At 36.7% G+C, this 22,137-nt stretch overlaps 1 protein-coding gene across 3 annotated transcripts; it reads right to left on the bottom strand.

Moving 5' to 3' along the window:
• Nucleotides 1–757: 757 nt before the first annotated feature.
• On the bottom strand, nt 758–15,083 carry LOC121640443 (signal peptide peptidase-like 2A). Of its 3 annotated transcripts, XM_041986202.1 has the most exons (17): nt 14,877–15,082; nt 13,540–13,650; nt 13,117–13,299; nt 12,628–12,717; nt 10,393–10,526; nt 9,940–10,094; nt 9,752–9,848; nt 9,341–9,442; nt 8,856–8,937; nt 7,105–7,179; nt 6,772–6,828; nt 5,438–5,491; nt 4,640–4,739; nt 4,179–4,259; nt 3,605–3,765; nt 1,889–1,922; nt 758–1,248 (listed from the first exon to the last, which is right to left on the bottom strand). In XM_041986202.1, exons 1-17 carry the CDS (start codon nt 14,928–14,930, stop codon nt 1,208–1,210), a joined length of 1,611 nt encoding a protein of 536 aa, XP_041842136.1. In that variant the 5' UTR covers nt 14,931–15,082; the 3' UTR covers nt 758–1,207. The 3 variants fall into 3 exon arrangements, with proteins under 3 accessions (XP_041842136.1, XP_041842155.1, XP_041842146.1); XM_041986221.1 differs by lacking the exon at nt 5,438–5,491 and having other exon boundaries at nt 14,877–15,083; XM_041986212.1 differs by lacking the exon at nt 1,889–1,922.
• Between the last annotated feature and the right edge of the window lie 7,054 nt (nt 15,084–22,137).

Here is a 22,137-nt window from a genome sequence, read left to right as displayed (position 1 = left end):
AGAACACAAAGATATGGTGGAATCTCAATAAAATAACACAATTGGGTTTTTACAACAGTTTGTAAATGTTTAACTGTATATATAATTTAAGAAGAGATCCGTCCATGGTTGAGGCTGCTTTCTGTTAATGTTCATGTACGGTGAATATATTCTTTAATCAGCAATACTCAACCAATGGTTTACCAAGATTTTTCACGAAGTCTCTAGTAACTATTGCTACCTTTATACAGGAATAATGTAAACTTAATTGGTAATTAATCAGAATGTAGCCAGGGATACTCAGTCATTTTGCCCTTTTTGTATACTTATTCTACTATAAAATACAAACAAATCATAGTAAAAATGACATAAAATGTACCATGACTTCACATTCCACTATGTAATTGAAACCTAAACTGGAAAACATATGCTATATTCATTCACTTTATGCACCTCAATAAACACAGGTTTTAAGGGATCTGACTCAAATAGGCAGCTTTCAGGGATAGAAATGTGTCAGCTTTGTTCTAATTCTCTGTGTGCTAGCATGTTCTTTATAGCAGTGTTCATTTAAGGAACTTACCTATTGATGCCTGGCACAATAAACAACAAAAGAAGCCCCTTCAAAAGCTTCTCTTTCAGAGAGATCAGCACTTAAATACTTTTGTGATTTTATTTTCCAGAGCAGGTTGCTATCTACCAGTACTGTACAGAAAGATGTTAGATAACTAAGACACTAAGACAACATTTAAATGGAACAAAATCCACACACTGAACATGAAGTTCTTTGTTTAATATAAGGCAATGAAAGAAGTCACAACTTACAAACAGGTTACACAGAAATCCCAGTTATCAAAATGTGTCATAATGTATCAATAAAGAATTTAACCCCAGCCCCCATCTTGCCCACAATGAAATAAGTCTCAAGCTAAATATTATAAAGTGCGTTGTCATTTAGTTGTCCACAATCTTCACCAAGGCAAAGCTCTTACAGTTTTTGTAAAGTACAGACGTACAGACCCTTCAGGCACTATATTTGTTTTATTTTACTTACACAGCACTTTCTAATTCCTCATTCATGTCAGTTTAAGCGATTTCCACATTGTCAGAGTGTATTGACCAGTTATATGTGTTCCCTTGCTTTGCAAATGTAAAATTAAAATGCTTTTTTTTCTTTTTTTCTTTTTTTAAAAAGCATCCAACAGTGGGCTCCATGTTCAGCTGTAAGTCAGCAACGTTCAGCTTCTACGGAGCGGCCAGTTCTTCCTTCTATAGAAAGAAAAAGAATAAGTTAATAATTTAACTAAAATTTTGGTTCTCTGAAACCAAAGAGATGAAGAAAAACAAAGTCAAGTCACTTAGATGGGATTTTAATTCACCACTGCACAGTGCGTGCAGCGTTTTGGAAATATTAAACAGAGAAAATGCATCTAAAATCCATGCCACAGCTATCCCATGTTAAATGCAAGCAGCATCATGCAGAGGACAACATGAACATGTTGAGTTTTAATTCCTGTAAATTAGAAATGACTGATGGGAGCAGAAATATTAACACAAAAAAGAAAGAATACGAAAAAGTAAACTGAGAGACGAAGCTGACAGTATTCCAGAGGCACGGGTATAAGACAAGCTGAAGACTGTGGCTGTAAAGCTGTTCATACACATTGGAAGATTATTTTCAATTGACTAGAGACATCTAGTGGTCAATAAATGAAAAACACTACAGTCCCAAAATATTTTAAAATGAAATTATGTTGTCTTTAAATATCACACTGACCCTGGAAATGAGTCAAAACATAAAAAGGCAAAGGGATAAAAGAAGCTGGTAAGAGACAAAAAGGCACTGCAGTAAGCAACACCAATGACAGGAAATATGCAAAGGAGAGGTCTGGGTCGAAGGGAAGCACACCTGACAGCAAAGGTTCCCTGGTTGAATCCAAAACCTGGTGAAAATTAAGCAAAGTCAGTCTCTTCCCAGGTCTTTCTGTCCCTCTCACCCTCACTCCGTTTAAATGCATGCAGACATGTTTAAAAAAGTCTAATGACTTAAATGTTTTGAGTTATTTGGAACCCCAGCATGAGGAATTTTGGGAACACAGGGAAATATTTGCATGGGTTTTTATATAAACTGCTTTCCAAAATGATTCTTTAGTCAGTCCATGGCAACTGGGTTTATCCTGAAACTCATCCGAGAAGGAAATTTCATACAAAGTTCATTTTCACACAATACAAGCAATAACTTTCATCTATAATGACTTGGGCAGAATAAAGCATTCTAAAAACTGAAGAATGGGTTTGGCAAGGTAATAAGTCTTTAGTTATCAAGCTTAAACATAATAGCTGCTGTGATCCTTAACTTTACTACTGTATTTCATTACTGCCAAAATTTAGAGTGACTAATTAATCTAACATGCATGTCTTTGGATGGAGGCAGGAAGCTGGAGTACCCAGAGAGAACTCATGTATATACATAGGGAGAACATGCAAACACTATGCAGAAAGGCCACTGTTTGAACCTCCCCCAGCCAAGGCTCAAACCAGCGACCTTCTTGATGTGAGCCACCGTGCAGCAAAAATAAACTAATTAGGTGAATTTATGGCCCTGACTAGTTTTAGTACACATGCATAAAAAACAGACTCATATTTATTTTTTTCATGCATTTAAAAATTGGCATTATCTTTGGGGTTGTGTTTCATTCCATGTTTGACTCTGTGCTTTGCATATATTTATGCTTATATGCTCCTTTTCCCTGTGGTTTGAAATTATTAATCCCTGCTTGGTTTTTATTGTACATCATCAACTTTATGACAATGCAAGAGCATCTGGAAAAATAAATATTACAAAAAAACTACTGTAAATTTAACTTAATGTTGGCATGTCCCAAAATATGACATGACCTCATGTACAAAAATAGTTCATACAGTAGAGAGAACAAAGAGCCTTCTTTTGTACTTATTTCACAAATACCAATAGTCTAACATGTACTGTATGTGACACACAATGCCACAAAAGTTGAATGTTAAACAAAGCACAGAGATCACATGACTGCTGCACACTGCTGTTTTTCTTCTGTAGCATTTACTCATTATTAGCATCAGTTAATATGTCAGCAGTTGTGGAGTTTAGGAGGGACTGGAGCAGGGAAAACTATCAGGAATATCATCTTGTGCAGCTCACATTTAATGAAGAAAATACTTTTTTTTTTTTTTTTAAAAACTACTAATATCTATGTCGCTCCGACTGAGGGATTGGACGTCTTTGTTTGTCTAAAACAATTACAAGTTAAAAAAATGCTCTTTTCAAGTGGAAAAGTAAGGCATGTTCTCAAGGACTACAAAACATATGCATACACAAATAGTAAAGCAGGGCTGAACGGGACATGGTAAGATGGTTATCTTATATTGTTATGCACAAGCAGCTTGCAATTAAAGCACTTCATCCTTTTTTATTAGTTGTTAGTCTTGGGAGTAACTCTTGCTGTCATTTGGTTTTAAAAACAAAATGTTTTAAACTGCTGTTTCATGATTTCAGGAATTGCTTTTGACATTAAAATATCCAAGTGGAACAAAATACAGGGAAATACATTTGAAAACACAATCCATACAGAGGTACTTCTCTTCTCACCTCGTAGGTGGTTCCTGCCCAGAACTGCTTCATCTCCCCCCTGCACCCTGCCACCACGGCAGAGGTTATCAGGGTAAAAGGCACCAAGTAGAGGAGAGCTGGTTGGCCCATCCCCGACAGCAGCATGACAGCAAATGTCAGTATCATTCCCAGCAGGTAGGCTATTTGCGAATTACAGAGAACGAGAAATGGAGAGAAAACTTTAAGAATGCAACTTAAATAGATCCAATCCAGTGAACAGAGACATCTACTGGTAATGATAAAGAATGGCAGCATGTTACTAAGAAAAGATGTTATTCTATAAATGCAGACAGAGTCAAAAGCCTGGAGCTGAAGCAAATAGCAGCTGTGTCAATAAAATGAGCTCACATGTACGAGATCAGCAGCACTCTAATTTATGGAAAAAACAATGGCACTGCAAACAACATTTACCTAAATTATTGCCAGTGCTGCCCTCTAACTTTTGTCTATGGGGATTGTTATCCAACTTATCCTAATGTCGAATGTTTAACCTTTCAGATTTCCTTTTTACATCTACAAGAGGAAAATATATAGTCTGATCATGGTGGATTACCTATGCAGCAGCTGACAAAGTAGATCTTCTTACTGCTGTTGATCCAAACGTCAAACCTGCTGCAGTAGGCCACCAGGAGACCTGTTGGTGCAGAGTGCAGATTATAAAGCATACATCACCTTAAGGCATCATTTGGACTGCCTGATTTATTTCTGGATTTTCCTTTCTTTTTTCTTTGTTTGGGGGCTTTAAAAGTTAAGAGAAAGTAGCAAACAATATTTCCAACTTTAAAACAACCAGCCTTAATTCTTCTCTTTATGGAAGAAAAACAATGTATTTGATAATAACTGTTTAACTTTACAGTGATGTAGATGTGTTAGTATCCAGCACTTCCAAAAGGAATCAATAAGACTGTAGGTACAGCCACCAGAGAGGTTTCATGTCTTGATTTTCTGCAGTTCACAGTGTCTGGCAAAAATTATCTATGTTGAAACCACTCAAATGTGACACTTCAATCTTACCTGGAACAATGATATCCCCATAGCCCAGAATGGAGAACTGCATCCCACAGAGATTCTGAGCCCAAGCTGAGAACCGAGGAACACGCATCACCACTGGCAGCTGAGAAAAATAAACATCCTTTAATGGCAGGGTATGCTAAATGTTGCCAAGTACAGTGGCTCTGATCAGTGTTACAAACCCTTGACTTCCTACACATCACTCTAAACTGTAGGAAACACAAAGACGTAAATTACTGTAGGATGCTTCAGTACTGTCTGAATGGTACCTGCCTACTTAGCTGCATCCTGACTTTCCTATTATGACCGTATCTGTGTGAACCGTGAGAATTATAAGGACAATCAAAGCACGAATCCAACTGAAGGGAAGCTATACATCTCAGCGTCAGTGTCTGTAAATAAGACTTGAAAATGTCTACTAATTGCATTTCAGATTTTTGTGTCTTAGCACGAGGTGTCCGTTCTTTGTAAAACGTGTTGAAATTAAAGCTGAACTATAATTTCACTTGAGTGACATCTGAAACAAAAAACTGCTCTTCCCATAAGCTGCCCTAATCACATTATTATTAGAAATTCTTATTACTTTTAGTGTCCAGTTAATAAAAATAATTATATTCTAAAAGGTTCATGTCAGCCTTTATGACATATTATATAAAACCAAATATGCATTGAAGCATGAAATCTTGTTCTTTGTCAGAAAAAAAAGTATATGACAAACCCATCTCTTCCCACTACAAGTGGGATGCAACATAAAAAGAAATAGGAAAAAGACAAAAGTAGTGGATGGGTAACAAGTCTTACTTTCTCTGAGGGAGCCTGGGGTTCAGCTGGGATCTCCACCATGTTACCTTGTGTCTACGACAGAGCCCACCCAACCCCAACGCACAGTTAGTCCATCAGTCTATCATTCCCTTCAAAAACAGCCTGGATGTTAATAAAGCTGGTACAAACTTGACTGGGAACTCCACCAAGCTTGGCTTTTAGATTATTATAGGTAATAAAACCACTGCACTCCCAAGCTGAAAAACATCTTCACATTGTTTTTATTCATTTGTTTTTTATGTTTTCCTTTATTTGCAGCAGGAGCAGCATGTCTGTTTAAGCAGACTGTTACACGTAAGGATTGATAAACTGGCATCTGTTGCTACATACTGCACAGACTGATGGTGTCAGTGTGTTATACAAACATCAGCAATACTCACAAAGTCTGTGCTTAATAACTGAATATATTACAGTTATCTGAATCTCTTTTTTGTGCTTGGTTAGCATAGCTGTTATCCCAGGTTTTGACACATGGCTTCCCATTTTGAATCAGTTCTTGCACTATTATGTTGTGAAGACTGAGTGTAACATTTTTCATTCTTATGAGTGACAATATTCAATGGATCCATCTGTTGCTGGTTATTCTGTGCATCCAAAGTGACTCACAACAAGAAAAAAAAAAGTTTACATACTGGCAACATGTTTGACAGGAGCCTTGCATCCTCATTCTCTGAGCTTATAAGAGTGCAGTTTAAACTTGGAAGAAAACCAGTCAGTCTGCAGCCAGTGATAGCCCTCCTCTGCAGCAGCACCAGTCATCTACCAATGCATTTTGTGAGCTAGAGAAGTTTCCCTTAAGGATTTTTTTCCAGAAAGGATGGTAAAATAATATCAGGAGCGACAAAATCCACACAGGGAGCAGGTCAAGGGGGAGAAATTTTTCACTGGACTTTCTTTTAAGAGACTGCCATCCAAAGCCCCAAAGTGAGTGTTGCAACATAAATTTATTAAACTATTATCTCATAATGTTTTCATTCCAGTTTTAAGGCAGAGTTTAGTTAGATTTAAGTACTAAAAGAACATCTATGTGCCAGAAAGATTTCCTGCAAAAGGTCCTAAAGGAAAACTTCTCCCATCCACTAGTGTTTTCCCAAGCCTCAGTAGAAATCACCATTTAAAAGTACATTCATGCTCAATGCTGAAGACGGATACAAAGATGGACGGACAGTTTTGTCAGTTTTCTGCCTCGGTTATGGGCAGAAGACGGACAGAATAAAAAAATTCAATAATTTCTACAATGATTAGGTAAGAACCCCAAAATCAGGGTGAAGTTCCCCCTAAAGGTTCAGTGGAAAACAATGCAGATAGTTTACCTTTTCTCCGGATGCATCTGGGCCGAGGGCCACCTGCACCATAATGCTAACTCCATTCTGTTAAAAATAAATAGTAATTATATTATTTACTGCTTTTAAAATGACAGTACATCAAACAGCAACAGCAAAGCTGCAAAAAATCTAATATTCAAGAACAGCTTGTTTTATAAACAGTCTTAAATAATCAAATTCTCACAAAAAAGGGTCTAAATATTTGTTTACTCATTGTCAAAACACTTAAGAAAACAAAAAAAACAGTATGAGTTGAGTATGTGGAAAAAGACTGTTAAAAATCTCTATTCTTAACAATAACAAAAACAGATGTATACAAACCTTGGTGAAGAAAGGAGTGATGAAAACAAAAAAGACATCGTAGAGGAGCAGGAGGCTCAGCAGAATCACACAGATCTGTGACAACAAAAAGATAAAAATAACATTCATCTACAATTTAAGTTTACTGCAGAAAAAACATTTGAACTGTTTGATTAGCATTAATTAGAGGTTAAATGATGTACATTTTGTGAGCAATTATGATTTTTGAACTTTAAAGGTCAAATATGTGACCTTATAAAAACCACACACAACAACAGCAGAAAATAAACCAAAATGAAAAATCCCTTTAGCTAGTTTGTTATGCTGGGCTCACACCAAATTATTTTTACGGTCGCAGACTGAAAACGGAAGTCTTTAGGAAATCTTAGGAGTTTTGCTGGAGTCACAGCGCGCTCCCGTCATCTCGGTCGTTAGGTGTGAGCTGGTAATCTGCGCTGTTTAACGTCAATCTTTCTCCAGTCTTGGATCTGCGACAATTTCTAACATGTTAGATATTATCGCAAGTCGCAGTGATGACACACGATCAACAACCAATAGATGAGCTCTGACGAAGGCAGAAACAGGAATCCCGACATTCAGACCACAGGCAAAATAGGATGGGGGGGGGGGGGAAGAAAAAAAAAAAAAGATGAACAAGAAGCGGTGATGAAACGTCGTCGGTGGACCGTCCAGAAAGAGGTGGTTATTAGAAGTAAATGTCTGCTGTGGATCATTTATGTGTTACAGTATAATGATCTAACAAATAAGAGAATAAAAACTCATTCATCCCTCCAGATTCTGATGAGTCGGTGTAACACCTGGTGGAGATGTAAAGCCACACTTATTAATGATGATGTGTAATTCCATCCTGGAGGGAAACTCTCCCCTTGCTTGCTTTACTGTGGGCAGATCAGCCCTGTTCCATATCAACTGTCCAACATGTCACAAAAAATGCTAAAAGAATCTAGTTGCAGTCTTGTAATTTGTGACCCTATAGATTCACAGTCTTTGTCAAATCTCAGTCTGAGATAGGCTGAGACTTAAGACTCTAAATATTGGTCTTTAGATGTGTGCTGGTAGTCTTTCAGAGTCTTGTGCAAATCTTTTAAAAGTCTTCTGGTGTAAGCCCAGCCTTAGTCGGTCTGGTTATATCTCTCTCTTTGTGGGAGTCTTTTTAACAAAATGGACTGTTTAGTGGGGAAAACCTAAAACGTTGCTCATAAGAAACTCACATTCACAAACATAAATGCATAAAGTGAACATAAATAAAAATCACATGAGCAGGTAGTTTATAATGACAAGGTGAAACACTTTGGTCTCACTTTAAACAAGGCAAAAGTCTGAACTGCATCAATGGATGGACGTGCATTAGCATTAATTTGGAATTTGGTCAATTTTTAAAGGAATCCCACAATATATTAAAACGATGTTTTAATGTGTTTGTTCCAACGCTGCAGCTTCTCTTCTCCCACTTTGACTGCTAACGTAATTAAGAAAAAATATGTCATGATACTTCAAGGGTTGGAGTCATTGATGATACATTTCCCACTCCTGAAATGAGCTTGTGAAACAGTTTGGCTGGTCACAGGTCACAATCAGTTAAGACAAAAAGCACTTGACTCTAGTCAGTGGCTAAACATTCAGTTCTTCTCTGGCACAAAGTGACAGAACTAGCAACAATTATTTACAAGTCTTGTTGGCATTGAAGTTATACAGTGTAAGTACATAGTGCATTTCAAGGAGTCTGACTCTCAGAGGGGACTTAGCCATACCTTGAAATTGGACAGTGAAATGGTCTTCATGAAGTTCAGGCAGAAAGCAATGCCGAGCAGGTCCTGTAAGATCCAGATCCATCTACAACAATACAACAGCTGTTAGACCTAGTGTTTTATCTAAGCTCAATAATAAACATCAATATAGCCTAAGAATGCATTATTTTTATTTAATTTTTTTACATCTCACATAGCACCCATGTATGTACTATATGCAGCATCATAAATGTTATGTTAGAAGATGAAAAAGAATAGAATTTTTTCATTACTACCTTTATTCACACACCAATCGTGTTTATTCAGTTACATTTGACAGTGATTAATACAGAAATCGTGTTGCAATATCAGTACCATTACTAAAACAATGCCCATTCAACCCAAAAGCACTTTCTGCTCCACCAACAAGTCGGGTCCCTGCAGAAGTGGCACAGCCATATCTGAATATGAGGCTTAAACAAATGGAGCGAACAGTGAGTGCGCTTTACCTATCTTCATTTCTGTACACTCCCCAGACCACGGCGATGCTAATGCACACAGCAGCCAGCAGAAGAGACCTCACTGAGACGTTCTTACCTTGGACAGAGACACTATAAAAAGGCACAAACTTTAACAAACACAAGCTATAAAACAGATTAGGTTTGTCTGCTTAAATCTGATTGAGACACTCACTTATTTGGTTAAATAGTTGGGTTACTACATAAGTAAACAAACCAGAAAATAAGTAAAGCATTTATGCACATTTACTTACTCTTAGTTATTCATCATTTGGTGCCAACCTGTTCAGATTCAAAGTAAAATAACACTACCTAATGCTGCCACTGACAACAGTGTTGGATTATATCTTCCTATTTTTGTTGTTGTGTGTGCAATCATATTTGAAAGTGTGATGCTCATACCTTAAAGTGCTGCAACCACATTTTTCCATCACTGCATCTATACAGCTGAACAGCGCAGAGGCGGATGCAAAGCAGAATATGGCAATAATGATGTAAACTGGAAAAAAAAACAAAAACAAATCACATCAACAAATCAGGTGACATCATTCCAGTAAATCAGAAGGAACCCTCTCTTTTAATCCACTCACCAAGAATGTTGTAGAAGAAGTACATTAGGACCAGCATCCCACACATCATGGCAACAAAGATGACCACTTTGAGAGGGGAGTACAGGGAAAGCTCTCCACTATCTCCTTTGTTGTCACCCCCTCCTCCCCCTAATGCAACACTATTCAACCGGTCCCTGCCATAAAGAGAAAAATATTTTAAACTGTGTGTGTGAATTTCATGCCTGCTGCTTAAAAAAAACAAAAAAAACAAGGATGGTTAATAAACACCACCACAGGGCATAACCCACATTACTGACATACATTGTGGACAGAGCCAAATTAAATAAAGACATTAACATTAATGCCATCTATATTAAGCTTATCGATAATGTTTTTACATTGATGCAACCTGCTCATATAATGGCACAGTCAGTGCATATGAAAAATATAGTTTATTCTAACAGCTCTACCTGTGCAGCTGCAAAATCTCACCTCTCACTTGCACCACTCCAGAAGCCCCCTAAGCTGACTGTTAAAACAGAAATCAGTAGGATGACTGCAATGCTTGGATCAATCTTTGCATAAGGCGGCGCATACAGCTTCACTTGCATCCCTTCACCAAACACCTGAAGAGAATCAAGAGATAACAAGTTAATGTGACATATTTTAAATTTTAGGACTGAACAGCTTGTGTGTTTTGATACCTTGCAGGCATTTCAAATGGGCATATATCTGTAAAGCAGGACAGCGTGATATCACTTCTGGGAATTTACCTAAATTTAAAGTGAAAATAAACACAAGCTTTTATATGTGCTTGTAAAAAAGATTCCAGGTCCTGTTATTGTAAACAACACCAGTATAAATTGGGCACAGAATGTGTATAAACACCAGCTAGAAACATGTCCCAACTAGCAGGGAGTTCATTTCTCAGTATTGAGAATACAGCTTAGAACAGTATTTCCCAAACTTTTTCTGCTACGAACCCCTAGATAACATACGCAGCTGTTCGCAACAACTGAGTGTTTAATTGTGTGATTTATCAAAAGGGTCATCCTGCTGCCATCCTCGAAATGCAATGCTTGAAAACGGTCAAGAATCTTCATAAATAAGGAGGACAAAGCACCAACATGTTGAAATCTTGTCTTGTCGAGAAAGGGCCAAATTCAGATATTTAAAACAGCATCTGTTATAACTTTTTTTTTTATGGACAACAAATGACCAAAATTCTAAATGAAAGGAGGTTAAAGTGGTTTCTGGTAGATTCGGTACACCACTGTAACAAAGCACCGAAATGCGCAAAACCAGCTTCTCCCACCGAGATCATGCCAAATTCAGATTTTTCATATGGCATTAATAATAACTTTCTTTATGCATTTATCCGTTAATAAATGAATGTACTCATTTTACAGATGAATCACTTTACATTCATGTGTTCATTTTGACAGCCCTTAAAAAAAATCCCAAATTCATTTAAAAAATATTGGCGTTTTTTTTTTTTTTTAAAACAATGATCTTCCAAATTTTCTTGGGCCACCAGTGAGGGCCGGGACCCCAGTTTGTGAAAGGCTGTTTTACAAGAAGCATCAGTTCACACTGTGTAATTACAAATTAACTTAAAAAACATAAATGATCAAAAGTGCCTTTCTAACCCTAAACCTTAAATAACTTTAACTGCAGGCCATTACAAAAATAACTTTCACCAGTGGAATTGGTATAATGCAATCAAAAGTTTAACTATTCTTTAAAAAAATATATATATATTAATGTAAATGTCAATCTTGTCAAAAACTGAAACTTGTGAATAATGTAAACAAAGTCAGGCTTTTCTACTGTTTAAATAAGCACAGCATCTTCAGCGTTATGTAACATGACCGCATCCATGATCACTTTCCACCAGGCAGCTTTCTCACCACACAGGCCAGACTGGGAAAACAACTCCCTTGATGTGGCCGTCTCTTATCGAGAGTTTGTCTCCTGAATTTCATAAAGAGCAGCATTTCTCCCACTTAGTGGCCTCCCTCAGTTTGAGGTGTTGGAAGTAAATCCTGTGTATTGCCACTTTTGGTAGAAACAGTCTTTAAACTCATTTAACAACGTATTGTTACTTGTTCAGTGTCTGAGTTAGCAAAGCTGATTCAGTTTCAGATAAATGCTCACTTTTAGTAAATGAACTCATCCTTGCCAGGTGTTTTGTTTTATTTTGTGTGTTTTGTGTTCCTGCAGGATTTGGGAAGGAGAAAAAAATCCAGATTTTCATTAAAACAAATCAATGAAATTGTTTTATTGCCCAACCTCACTATAAAAGGAACCAATGACCAAAGTTTGTGAAAAATTCCTGCTGTACAGATCCATCAGTGTTACCAGCTGAGATGTGGAGACTGAATTTAAACTGAAGTATGCAAATATCTATGATAAAACAAAACAATGAACAATTATACAAGCAACTATCTGTTTTTCCATTAGAGAACAGAGAAACCATGTTTGACTTGATGTTGTTTACACAAACACTACTGCTCTTAGAGAGTAACAGTTTAATAAATTTACCAGTAGAATTGTAACTTTTGCATTTCGCAGCTATATTTATGACTTGCCTTCGGCTGACAGTGACGTGTTGTTCACTGCATACACACCCAGTCTATACACACCCTGGTATACAATATTACTTCATCAAAAGGTGTGCAGACATTAAATTATATTAGAAGAAAAACAAAAGTAAAACTTTCTGACCTGCTGTGCCTCCACAAAGTCTCTATACCTCATGAGAGCCAGAGGAATTTGGACCTTCGGATACTCTGAGTCATTGGCTGAAGGTGTGATCTGAAGAAGAGCGAACAAACAAAAAACAAAAACAACAAAGGAGATTTTTACAAATAAACCTGGTTAGACAGAAAAATAACTGTTCTTTGGTGAAATTAAAGATATATTAGAAAAAAAATGGACAAACAGAAGTTATTACAGTGACAATAAAAAGAAGGAATTCCATTTAACTGTGTGTATTAAATGCAAACTCCCACAACCAACCATGTGTCATTTCCTTATTTCTAAATCACATCTGTTAGTCCATCTTCCCATGCGGCCCTGTTACCTAACTTAGTCCCGTTACAGTTAATAAAGAGGAAATTACAACTAACCACTTAACACAAAAAACAGTAAAGGAAAATGTTCTTCTGCTACCAATCCATTTACCAGAAACACAGATCAATGTAAATGTCGTACCAGTGATTTGTTGCTGGCAATGAGCAAAGTTGTAGCTCCAAGGTTCTGGGCAACAAGAGCTTTCTCGCTGAAAGTGCAGTCCCCCCTCATCACCACCACCGCCTTGCCCTTAACTACATCTGGACTGACCCCTGAGGCGTTGCACAGCAAAGATGACGTCAAATTCACCAATGGGTACTGTACCTAGAAGGATGACATAGAATAAATCATTTGGATATGAGGATATTTCCTGGAAACTTCAGAAAGATTACACATGTCACATGATTACAGATGTTACAGTTCAGGAGTTTAATTTCAAGTTTGAAGGTCTGGCACAATCTTGTGGCACACAAAGTATCTTAATATATCTTTTTAAAAACTTGTTTAAGAAGACAATAAAAGCAGTGTTCAGTCTGAAAAGAAATGCCTTGGGTCAAAACTTACTGCAGCATCAAGTGTAGGAGAAAGAGGAGTCCAGGAGTGATTGTGAACAATACAGAACTCCTTATATTCACTTCCTTTTGAGATGCGCAAGATAGCTTCTTGGCAATTTACCTGTAGAGACAAAAACATCATTCTTTGGTGCTCCACATAGAGGTGAATATTTCAACCCAATCCCAGTTTTTTCGATAAAACTGATTAATAAAACTAAGAAATCTGTAAGGTGCCGTGCTCCCCCTCCTTTTGTTCACTGCACGATGTCCTCTGGTATAGCAAGTGCTTTTTGTAAGTTTATAGATGACATTACCATCATGTGTCTGAAAACAAACCCTGAACTGTCCACGTAAAGAGGAAATCAACTATCGTCCAATGTGGAACAACTTCCTGGTCAACAACATAAAAGAAGCGAAAATGCACACCCTTGACTTCATTAGTAGATCTAAGGTGGAGCTGGTACACAGTTTGAGGTTCCCAACAGTCAGTTTCATGGAGAACCTGTCATGGTCATCTCACACCTCCACTGTTGCTATGGATACTCAGACACAACTGCACTACTTAAGCAAATGTGAGAAGAGCGAACTCCCCTGTTGAGCTCTTATCGACTCATAAACACAACAGAGCTTAAATGAAACTATCTAGATAATGAAAGTGGAAGCCTTTGTCAGGCAGCTGTGTTCCCCTGAGACAGGTTCATAACAGACTCCATTTTGCCAAACTTCCTGACTTTGGTATGGCATTAAAAACACGATTATTTGACTAAAATAAAATGCACAAAAGCATACCTTTCTCAAAACTTAAAGCTAATCTGCAGAGGGCGATACTGAAAAATTAACCATTTTTCAATACAAATGGCCACAAAGCAGTCAGTACTTTAAGAAGATTAAGCTTCTTGAAGAGACAGCTTGTGTAAATAAACCTTAAAGCAGTAATAAATACACCACTGCTCTGTCATTAAGCTGTTACCCCTGGCTGGTGACGTCATAGTGGAAATCACCTACCATTCCTCAAGTTAACTCCAATCTTGCTAAAGTAGTGAAGAATTTGTAAGTAGAGGGGATATATTATCAGTTTTGGGAACTTTAAAACAAGGTTTATCCCTCATTTCGTTTTACCTATGCAAGTGAATGAGCAAAGAAATTTATCAGTACTGAACTTCAAGGAGACAAACGGCTAAAATGCATTAAGTAGCATTTCTGGTGTCTTTACAACATCCAGTAACCTCATAGACAACACGTTTTTTCTAATATACAATTTAACAATATTAACCGTATAAACGGTTCACAGCAGACTGACCGTGTTTTTCACGCTAAGGCCCGCAAGTTGCTAACCCATCAACTTACCTGCGATGTTGAGAAAATGGCCAACAAAAGAACAACTCTGACTACTTCTTCCATTTTGATAAAACTCGATTTTCCGCACGGTTTTGGAGATTAAAAAATAGTTGACGGAGACATTCCTTTTACTCGCTAGCTTTCATATATCGTCATGGCTGTTGTTTAGCTTGCTAGCAGCTGCCAGTTACTTCCTGTATTTGTTTGTGACATGTGACTTGCTGACCCACCGGTTTCTGTTCCTCCTCTCGACGTCTCCAGCTCTGAACACAGTCAGCCAGACGTTTCCCAAAACTGCGTAGTTTAAAAGTTACTCAAGAACACCTTTTTCTTCTTCTTCTCATTTATTTAAGCACAAATACGTGTAAATAACAAACAAGCATATTATTTCACAATGGGCGCAAGTTTTCCGTAGAATTTTAAATTAATTGTTAAGTGAAATACGATTGATTTTAAATTCAGTCTAATTTGTTTCTTTCTTTGAGTTTTTTTTTCTATAGGATTATTTTAGATATACAAATTAAGACTGGAGAGATTTTTTTTTGTTTGTTTGTTTTTAAACAAACGAGGAAGCGATTTTATTGCTTCATTTAAAATAGCTTTGACTTCCTGAAAGTTTCCCATTTTGCTTGGAAAAGGATGAGAGATATGTTAAAATCACCAGATTTTAATGAAGTCATTGAGATGGAATGACTTAATGATAACATTAATAATGACTCCACTTCTTGTCGTTCCCAATTTTATGCAAAAAAAACCCAGAAAACTTATTAATCTGATTATTGTGACTGTATAAAATTAGAAACATTTTATTTATACATCACATAGTTGTAATCAGACATGTTTTATCCAGTTTACTTAAAGTGTATTTCTGTGCACATTAAATATCAGGTTCCCAGCCTTTTAAATTGTTATTTTTATGTCTAATTACTGAAAATAGCTGTTTCAAATGATAATACATTCAAAGTCTGAAGTTTTGAACAGGTTGTACAGTGACCTTTAGTCTTTTACTTTTGGTTGGGTAAAAAAATGACAGAGCTGTAAGCTCTCTGACTTTAAAGCTGCAAGATCTGACCTTTAGTTTGCCCAGTTTAATTAGTTATAAAATCTTTTGAAATTCTAAACTGACTACATGACCATGTAAGACCTCAAGAGAATGTTCCTCATGAAGAGCTTCAAATGCGAGCATTAGAGCATAACAAGCAATGCACCATGAGGGGCATGCAGTTTACTGAAGTTGCAAGGACACTGTATGAAACTATACTGCTCTCCCTCTCCTTTTATTATGCGCCACATAACATGCTAACTTGCTGTACCTCCGGGACCACTGAAAGCCACAGTCCTGACCTATACACCTGTACTCTGAATCACTCTGGGAATGAGATTTTTGTAGATGCATGAAGTTTGCAGGGAGGTCAGTATTTGTCTTCTGATTGGGCTTCTGGAGTGTGATGAATTTGTTACTTCCCCAAATATGGTAACATTTATTAGCAGTAGATTTCTGTGTTATGATATAAACTGACCAGCCAATTTATTAGGTACAACTGTTGTTAGCACAAATAGCTAATCAACCACATGGAAACAACTCAACACATGTAGACATGTAGATATGGTTAAGAGGACTTGCTGAAGTTCAAACTAAGCATCAGAATGGGTAGGGATGGGGATTTAAGGGACTTTGAACATGGCATGGTTGTTGGTACCAGATAAGTTGGTCCTAGTATTTCAAAAACTGCTGATACTGGGATTTTCACACAGAACCATCTCTAGGGTGTACAGAGAATGGTCCGAATTAGAGAAAAATTTCAGTGAGTGTCAGTTGTCTGGACAAAATGTTATGTGATGTGCAACAGTAATCAAACGGCCACTGGTTTCCACCAAGGTATGCATGTCATCTCTGAATGCACAACACGTCCAAGCTTAAAGCAGATGGGCTACAGCAGTAACGGACCACACCAGGTGCCACTCCTGTCGGCTTAGAATGGGAAACTGAGGCTACAGTTCACACCAAAACTGGACAACAGAAGGTTGGAAAAAAATGCTGCCTGGTCCGACGAGTCTCGATGTCAACTTCAACATTCAAGTGGTAGTGTCAAAATTTAGCGTAAACAACATAAAAAACACGGATCTGTCTTGTCTTTGCAACAGTTCAGGCTGCTGGTGGTGTAATGGTGTGGGGGATATTTTCTTGCCAACGCTCTGGGTCACTTATTACCAAGTGAGAATTGTATAAATGCCACAATCTACCTGATTATTGTTGCTGACCATTTCCATCCCTTCATGACTATAGTATACTCATCTTCTAATGGCTACGTTCAACACCAGATCACAAAGCTCAGATCATCTCAAGCTGTTTTCTGGAACATGACAATGAGTTCACTAAACTCCAATGACTTCCAGAGTCAGCAGATCTCAAGCCAATATAGCAGTGGTATTGTTATAGCAGATTTTGATGACCACCATTTATTCACTTTGAGATCTTTTTTTTTTTTTTTTAAACAAAAACTGTCTTCAGGCTCTCAAAATGTTGGTTCCATGTAAACATAATGTCCAAATGTTTAAAAAAAAAAAAAACATAAGTGAATACACTTTGACTCATCTCTGTGTGAGTATGACCTAAATTTGAACAATTACTCAGGCTCTACTCAGTCAAATCTTTGCGGACAACCTGTGCTCTTTGGGGACCCCTTTTGGGGGATCAATTGGGAACTAATGCAATAGAGTGAATTCGGATTCTTGGTTAAAATATTTTGATCAATTGTCCAAGTTAATATGATGTGCTGAGACACATAATTAACCTCTCTGTTACTCTTACGTTCATCTTATGTTTTGGCCTGCAGTATCTTTCAAACACACTGGGATTAAGTTCAGATATATATTAATTTACAGAATAGTTCATGTCCAGTTCTCTTTATTGACACAATTTAAATGTTGAGCTTTGCAGTCGTTTTACTTTTACAGCCTTGGATGATTTAATATTCAAACAGAATAAAATATTTATATCCATTCACCTCAGCTGCCTGAGCACCTCCGGTCGCAGCACATTGCTTTAGAAAGAAAACACTAGAAATACTCTGTGGTTGTTTCACACCTCAACACATCTTCAGTCTTCCTCTTTAACTATAAGAGTAAGATTAAGATTTTATTTTACTTTTTATTTATTTATTTATTTAGTTTACCAGCCCCATCTGACAATAGACATCAACATAGTGGCATCAATTTGGGTCTTTCTGACATTTTAGAATGGATGAAAATACAACCGAACGTCAGCCCTAACAGAAACCTGGTATGGATGGCACACTGTTATTCCCATCATGGTAATGTCTCACTTCTTTTGATTTATCAACTAGATTTAATTATAGCTAAAGCATTTACTTTAGGACACACAGCATCTAAGCATCATCTATGTAAGACTTCCTGACAGTGGGATTGTTGTCCTTGGTTGTCTAATGCAAAGAGAAAAGAAAGTTTTCAAAACAACTAAACAAAAGAAATACATCTCAGAAAAGCAGAATCAAGAATGTGGAAATATGTGTATGTTTTGTATTGAAGACTTTGCTGTATTATATTTTTCTCTGCAGTTGAAACATTAAAATATGGGACTGATGTTTCACTTCAGATGATTCAGTTGCAGTTGCAATACAAGCTGATAAAAATGCATCACAGTGTATTTATGTTTATTTATGTTTTAAGGAGACACAAACACACAGAAGTGCCAATGAACAGTTAACATCTGCGAAAGGAGGTGGTTGGAGAAGATTACCTAAATGCAGGAACATGAAGAGAAACTTTAATGAACTTAAAGTGCTGCAGGGCAGGTACAACAAAAAAAATAAACTGCATTGGAGTAACAATCTAAAAGACACAGAAACAGAACAGAGCAGGAAGAAATTGGTGAAGTGTGGTGAAATGGATGACTTGCTGCATTCAATGCCAGAGTGCAGCCTTGTAAAAAACAATATTCCCAGCTCTGATAGCTCTGTTTATGTCACCAACATAAACAGCACTTCCTCACTTCCTCCATACATTGCTCTAGTGATCAGTCTGTAGTCATTTAGCAACAACACTGAACAAATATTAGTTTAGTTTGCTAAAAGACAAATGTTAATATTAGCATTAGCTTATTTCTCCACAACAACAACTGAAAGGTAATATTGCATCCAATCTACTGTGAAGAGTTAAGCCATTATTCAGTTTTTTCTCATTTACAGTTTGTGGATTTTTCCCTACATGGAGCAGAAACACTTTCTTCCTGCAGTTTGTAATTTTAACATCACTGAATGCCCCATGCAGTCCACTCCACAGGGAACAATCAGGGACACAGATGTAGTATCTATACAGTAAACAGTAATAATCAGCAAAAGGCAGGTGTACGGTAATCTGTAAACCTGGTCTGAATCAAGCTCAGTAAGCACAAATTAAAACAATCAGGAATTAAAACAGGAATTAAGGGTAAAAACCAACCATACACAAAGAAACTACAAAGCAAGCAACAAGTAAAAATAGAAAACTTAGTAGACCACAACAGTTTACGGCATCTATATCACTAGTTGTTTTGTTTGTGGAAAATCCCATTATGTAATATAATCTTTCTTTAATCTTTCACCGGTATTTAATGCAATAAAAACAGGTCTACTTTCTAAGATTTGTTCTGTGGTGAAGTATATGACTCTGTGTATCTGCACTGTCAGCATTTTTTTTACCTAGTTTTCTGTCATAATTTCAGACTTCTTCCTGATAACCTTTTACTTTAATACTGAAGTACTTTAGTTATTTTAGGACAATCACAAATCACTTCAGTATACTTCTCTGCATCATTTAACTCACACGAACCCAGCTCACTTGTCTAAGATGCCATCAAAGTATTGTTGAATCTGATGCATCAGATCCATCCCTTATCATAAGAGAACAGGAAATAAAAACAGAATTGGGTTTTATTTTTTACTAAAGAACAAAAAACAAAAAACAAAACAAAACAAAACAAAACAAAACAAAACAAAACAAAACAAAAAATAAATAAATAAAATAAAAACTGTGATCAAAGTATTTAGACAACTATAAACAGTGCTGTGAGTTTTTGTGAAATCACTTGGGTCTAGATATACAGAGTATGCTGTAATATTAACAAAATTTAGGAAAAAAAATGAATGTATTGTGTAAAATGAGACATAATTGATGCTGATTTCTGACATTGTTGACATTTCCTCTTAAATATGGAGATTGCTTTAAACATTATATGTATCTTAATGTAAATGAGCAAAGAACACATCATCTAAGGCATTTGTGTGATGTTTTTACCCATCACAGCATAGAGAAAAAAAATGAGGTAGTTAAAACTAACCATATGGTTATGATGAAACTGAGATTTCCTGGCCCATTTCCACAGCATCAAAACTCATGATAAACACAGCAGCTGTCCCCCTCCATCTGACCCTGACCTGAAAAGCTTGCAGCTGTAACGTAAGATGTGTAATTTGTAAATCTGGTCCTTCACTAAAGAACGTGTCGACTGCACCACTACAGCCGATCCAGAGTGTTCCACTTAAGACTGGTGTAATCATCAAGTGAATATTGATGGATGCTGGGATATTTAATAAGAATCTATTCCATAAACTGCCATGCATTTATGTTGTCTATTTATTAATGTAAATGTATGCTCCATAAATTACATAGCCAATTTTCAAAAGATAAATAGATTTACTTTAAGGATAACAAGTCCAAACCAGGTTCACAGCCACTGAATCACAGATTCATGCATCGCCATCTGCCCACAAATGTGCAAACATTCACAAAAACTTTGATTCCAAAACATAACAAGAAATGATATTGAATTGCACTGATTTATTGTGGATTTACTGCAAACTCTGCCATCAGCACTACAACCACTAGTCTGTATGATGTAACTGTGTAGCTCCTGACTCAGAAACATATATACTGAACTGGTTTATACTAATTCCCTCTTGGTAAGTCTAAGTACATCTAAAATAGCAAGAAACTTAGAATCTGGAGGTTGTCTTTAAGATAAAATATTCACAAAAATTACCATAAACTTGAAGTTATTTTGTTTTGTTTTTTTTCCCCCTCTTTCCTGGGGCTTCTCGGCCAGTTTGCAAATGAGAAATGATTTTGAAATATTTTATCAGGTAAAATAAAGTAATAAACTGTATTGTCTTTGCAAACATTTGCTTTTCTATTGTTTGCTGCAGAGAGGGGCAGCTTGCAGTAACAGATAAAAAAAAAGTATGCTGTATGGAAAATATATGCACACAGGCTGTTGAGTGATGAAGTCCCTGGGTTTTTCTTTTTAAAAACACATGTGGGAACAATGCACTCCTGCTGGCCTTGAACAATGACTGCCAAGGCCTTAAACTTTCTGCTGTGAGAAAATGAAATAAATGGCCCTTTGGCAAAATGGTTGAACCAGTCTCTGTTATAGAGAAAGGTGCAGGACAGAGTTTTCATCATTCCTGCTGCATTTTTATACACTCTCCTGATTTTTCTTTACTAACTGTAAAATATTTCAAACAATCTCATTGGATGCACAAGAAAGGGCTTCTTCTATCTGCTTTATTGCTGACAGAACAGTTATAAATCCATTCAAGTTTTCTTTATTTATTGTCTAATCGATCTACAGTTCAGCTATCTGAACTGCCCCTGAATATAATCCTGAAGCTCTTCGTCTCTGTATATTCCTTCTCACAGTTGATTTATGTCAGAGTTAAAACCAGGACTTGATGCCAGGAGAATACTCTGCGGACCTGTCAGAAAACATTGTGTCATAACACATCAAGAAAAAGCATAGCAGCTTCCAAGATCTGGCTGCTAAGCAACACTGAGTTGTAATGTTGAACAAATGATGAAAGGGTTGTCTCTCCTAAATGATATTAGCATAAACAGCATTTGGAAACAGAACATGCATGGTCTTGTTGACTTACTGCTTCCAACTAAGTTTTGAAACTCAGGCTTTAAAAAATGTAAGCTGTTACCACCGTTTCTAAACTTTATTTCCACATTATGAACTTATAGATTATTATGACCACTCATTAGGGCTGCACGATTCTGGGAAAAATGTGAATCACGATTTTTTTGCTTAAAATTGAGATCACGATTCTGTCACGATTTTTTTATCCACATAATATTTATTGCACAAATAAACTTAAACAAAACAATCTATTGAAAAAAATGTTCAAAAAAAGCTTGTGTTTGCATGACAGCTTTGTTGGAGCATTTCTTTGGCAGATGCATAGTTGTAGTTCTATCATTTGGAAGAAAG

This window comes from Melanotaenia boesemani, chromosome 1 (genome assembly GCF_017639745.1).
Source record: "Melanotaenia boesemani isolate fMelBoe1 chromosome 1, fMelBoe1.pri, whole genome shotgun sequence".
NCBI classification, from domain to species: Eukaryota; Metazoa; Chordata; class Actinopteri; order Atheriniformes; family Melanotaeniidae; genus Melanotaenia; species Melanotaenia boesemani.
The sequence above is the reverse complement of the archived record's forward strand: the minus strand, read 5'-3'. Positions and strand labels throughout refer to the sequence as shown.

Coding starts and splice junctions, on each gene's coding strand:
- LOC121640443 (XM_041986202.1), bottom strand. CDS start 14,930: ATGGAAGAAGTAGTCAGAGTTGTTCTTTTGTTGGCCATTTTCTCAACA. Junction 4,740..5,437: donor CCCAGGCTCCCTCAGAGAAA/GTAAGACTTGTT, acceptor TATTTTTCTCAG/CTGCCAGTGGTGATGCGTGT. Junction 1,249..1,888: donor CAGGGAACCTTTGCTGTCAG/GTGTGCTTCCCT, acceptor TTCTTTCTATAG/AAGGAAGAACTGGCCGCTCC.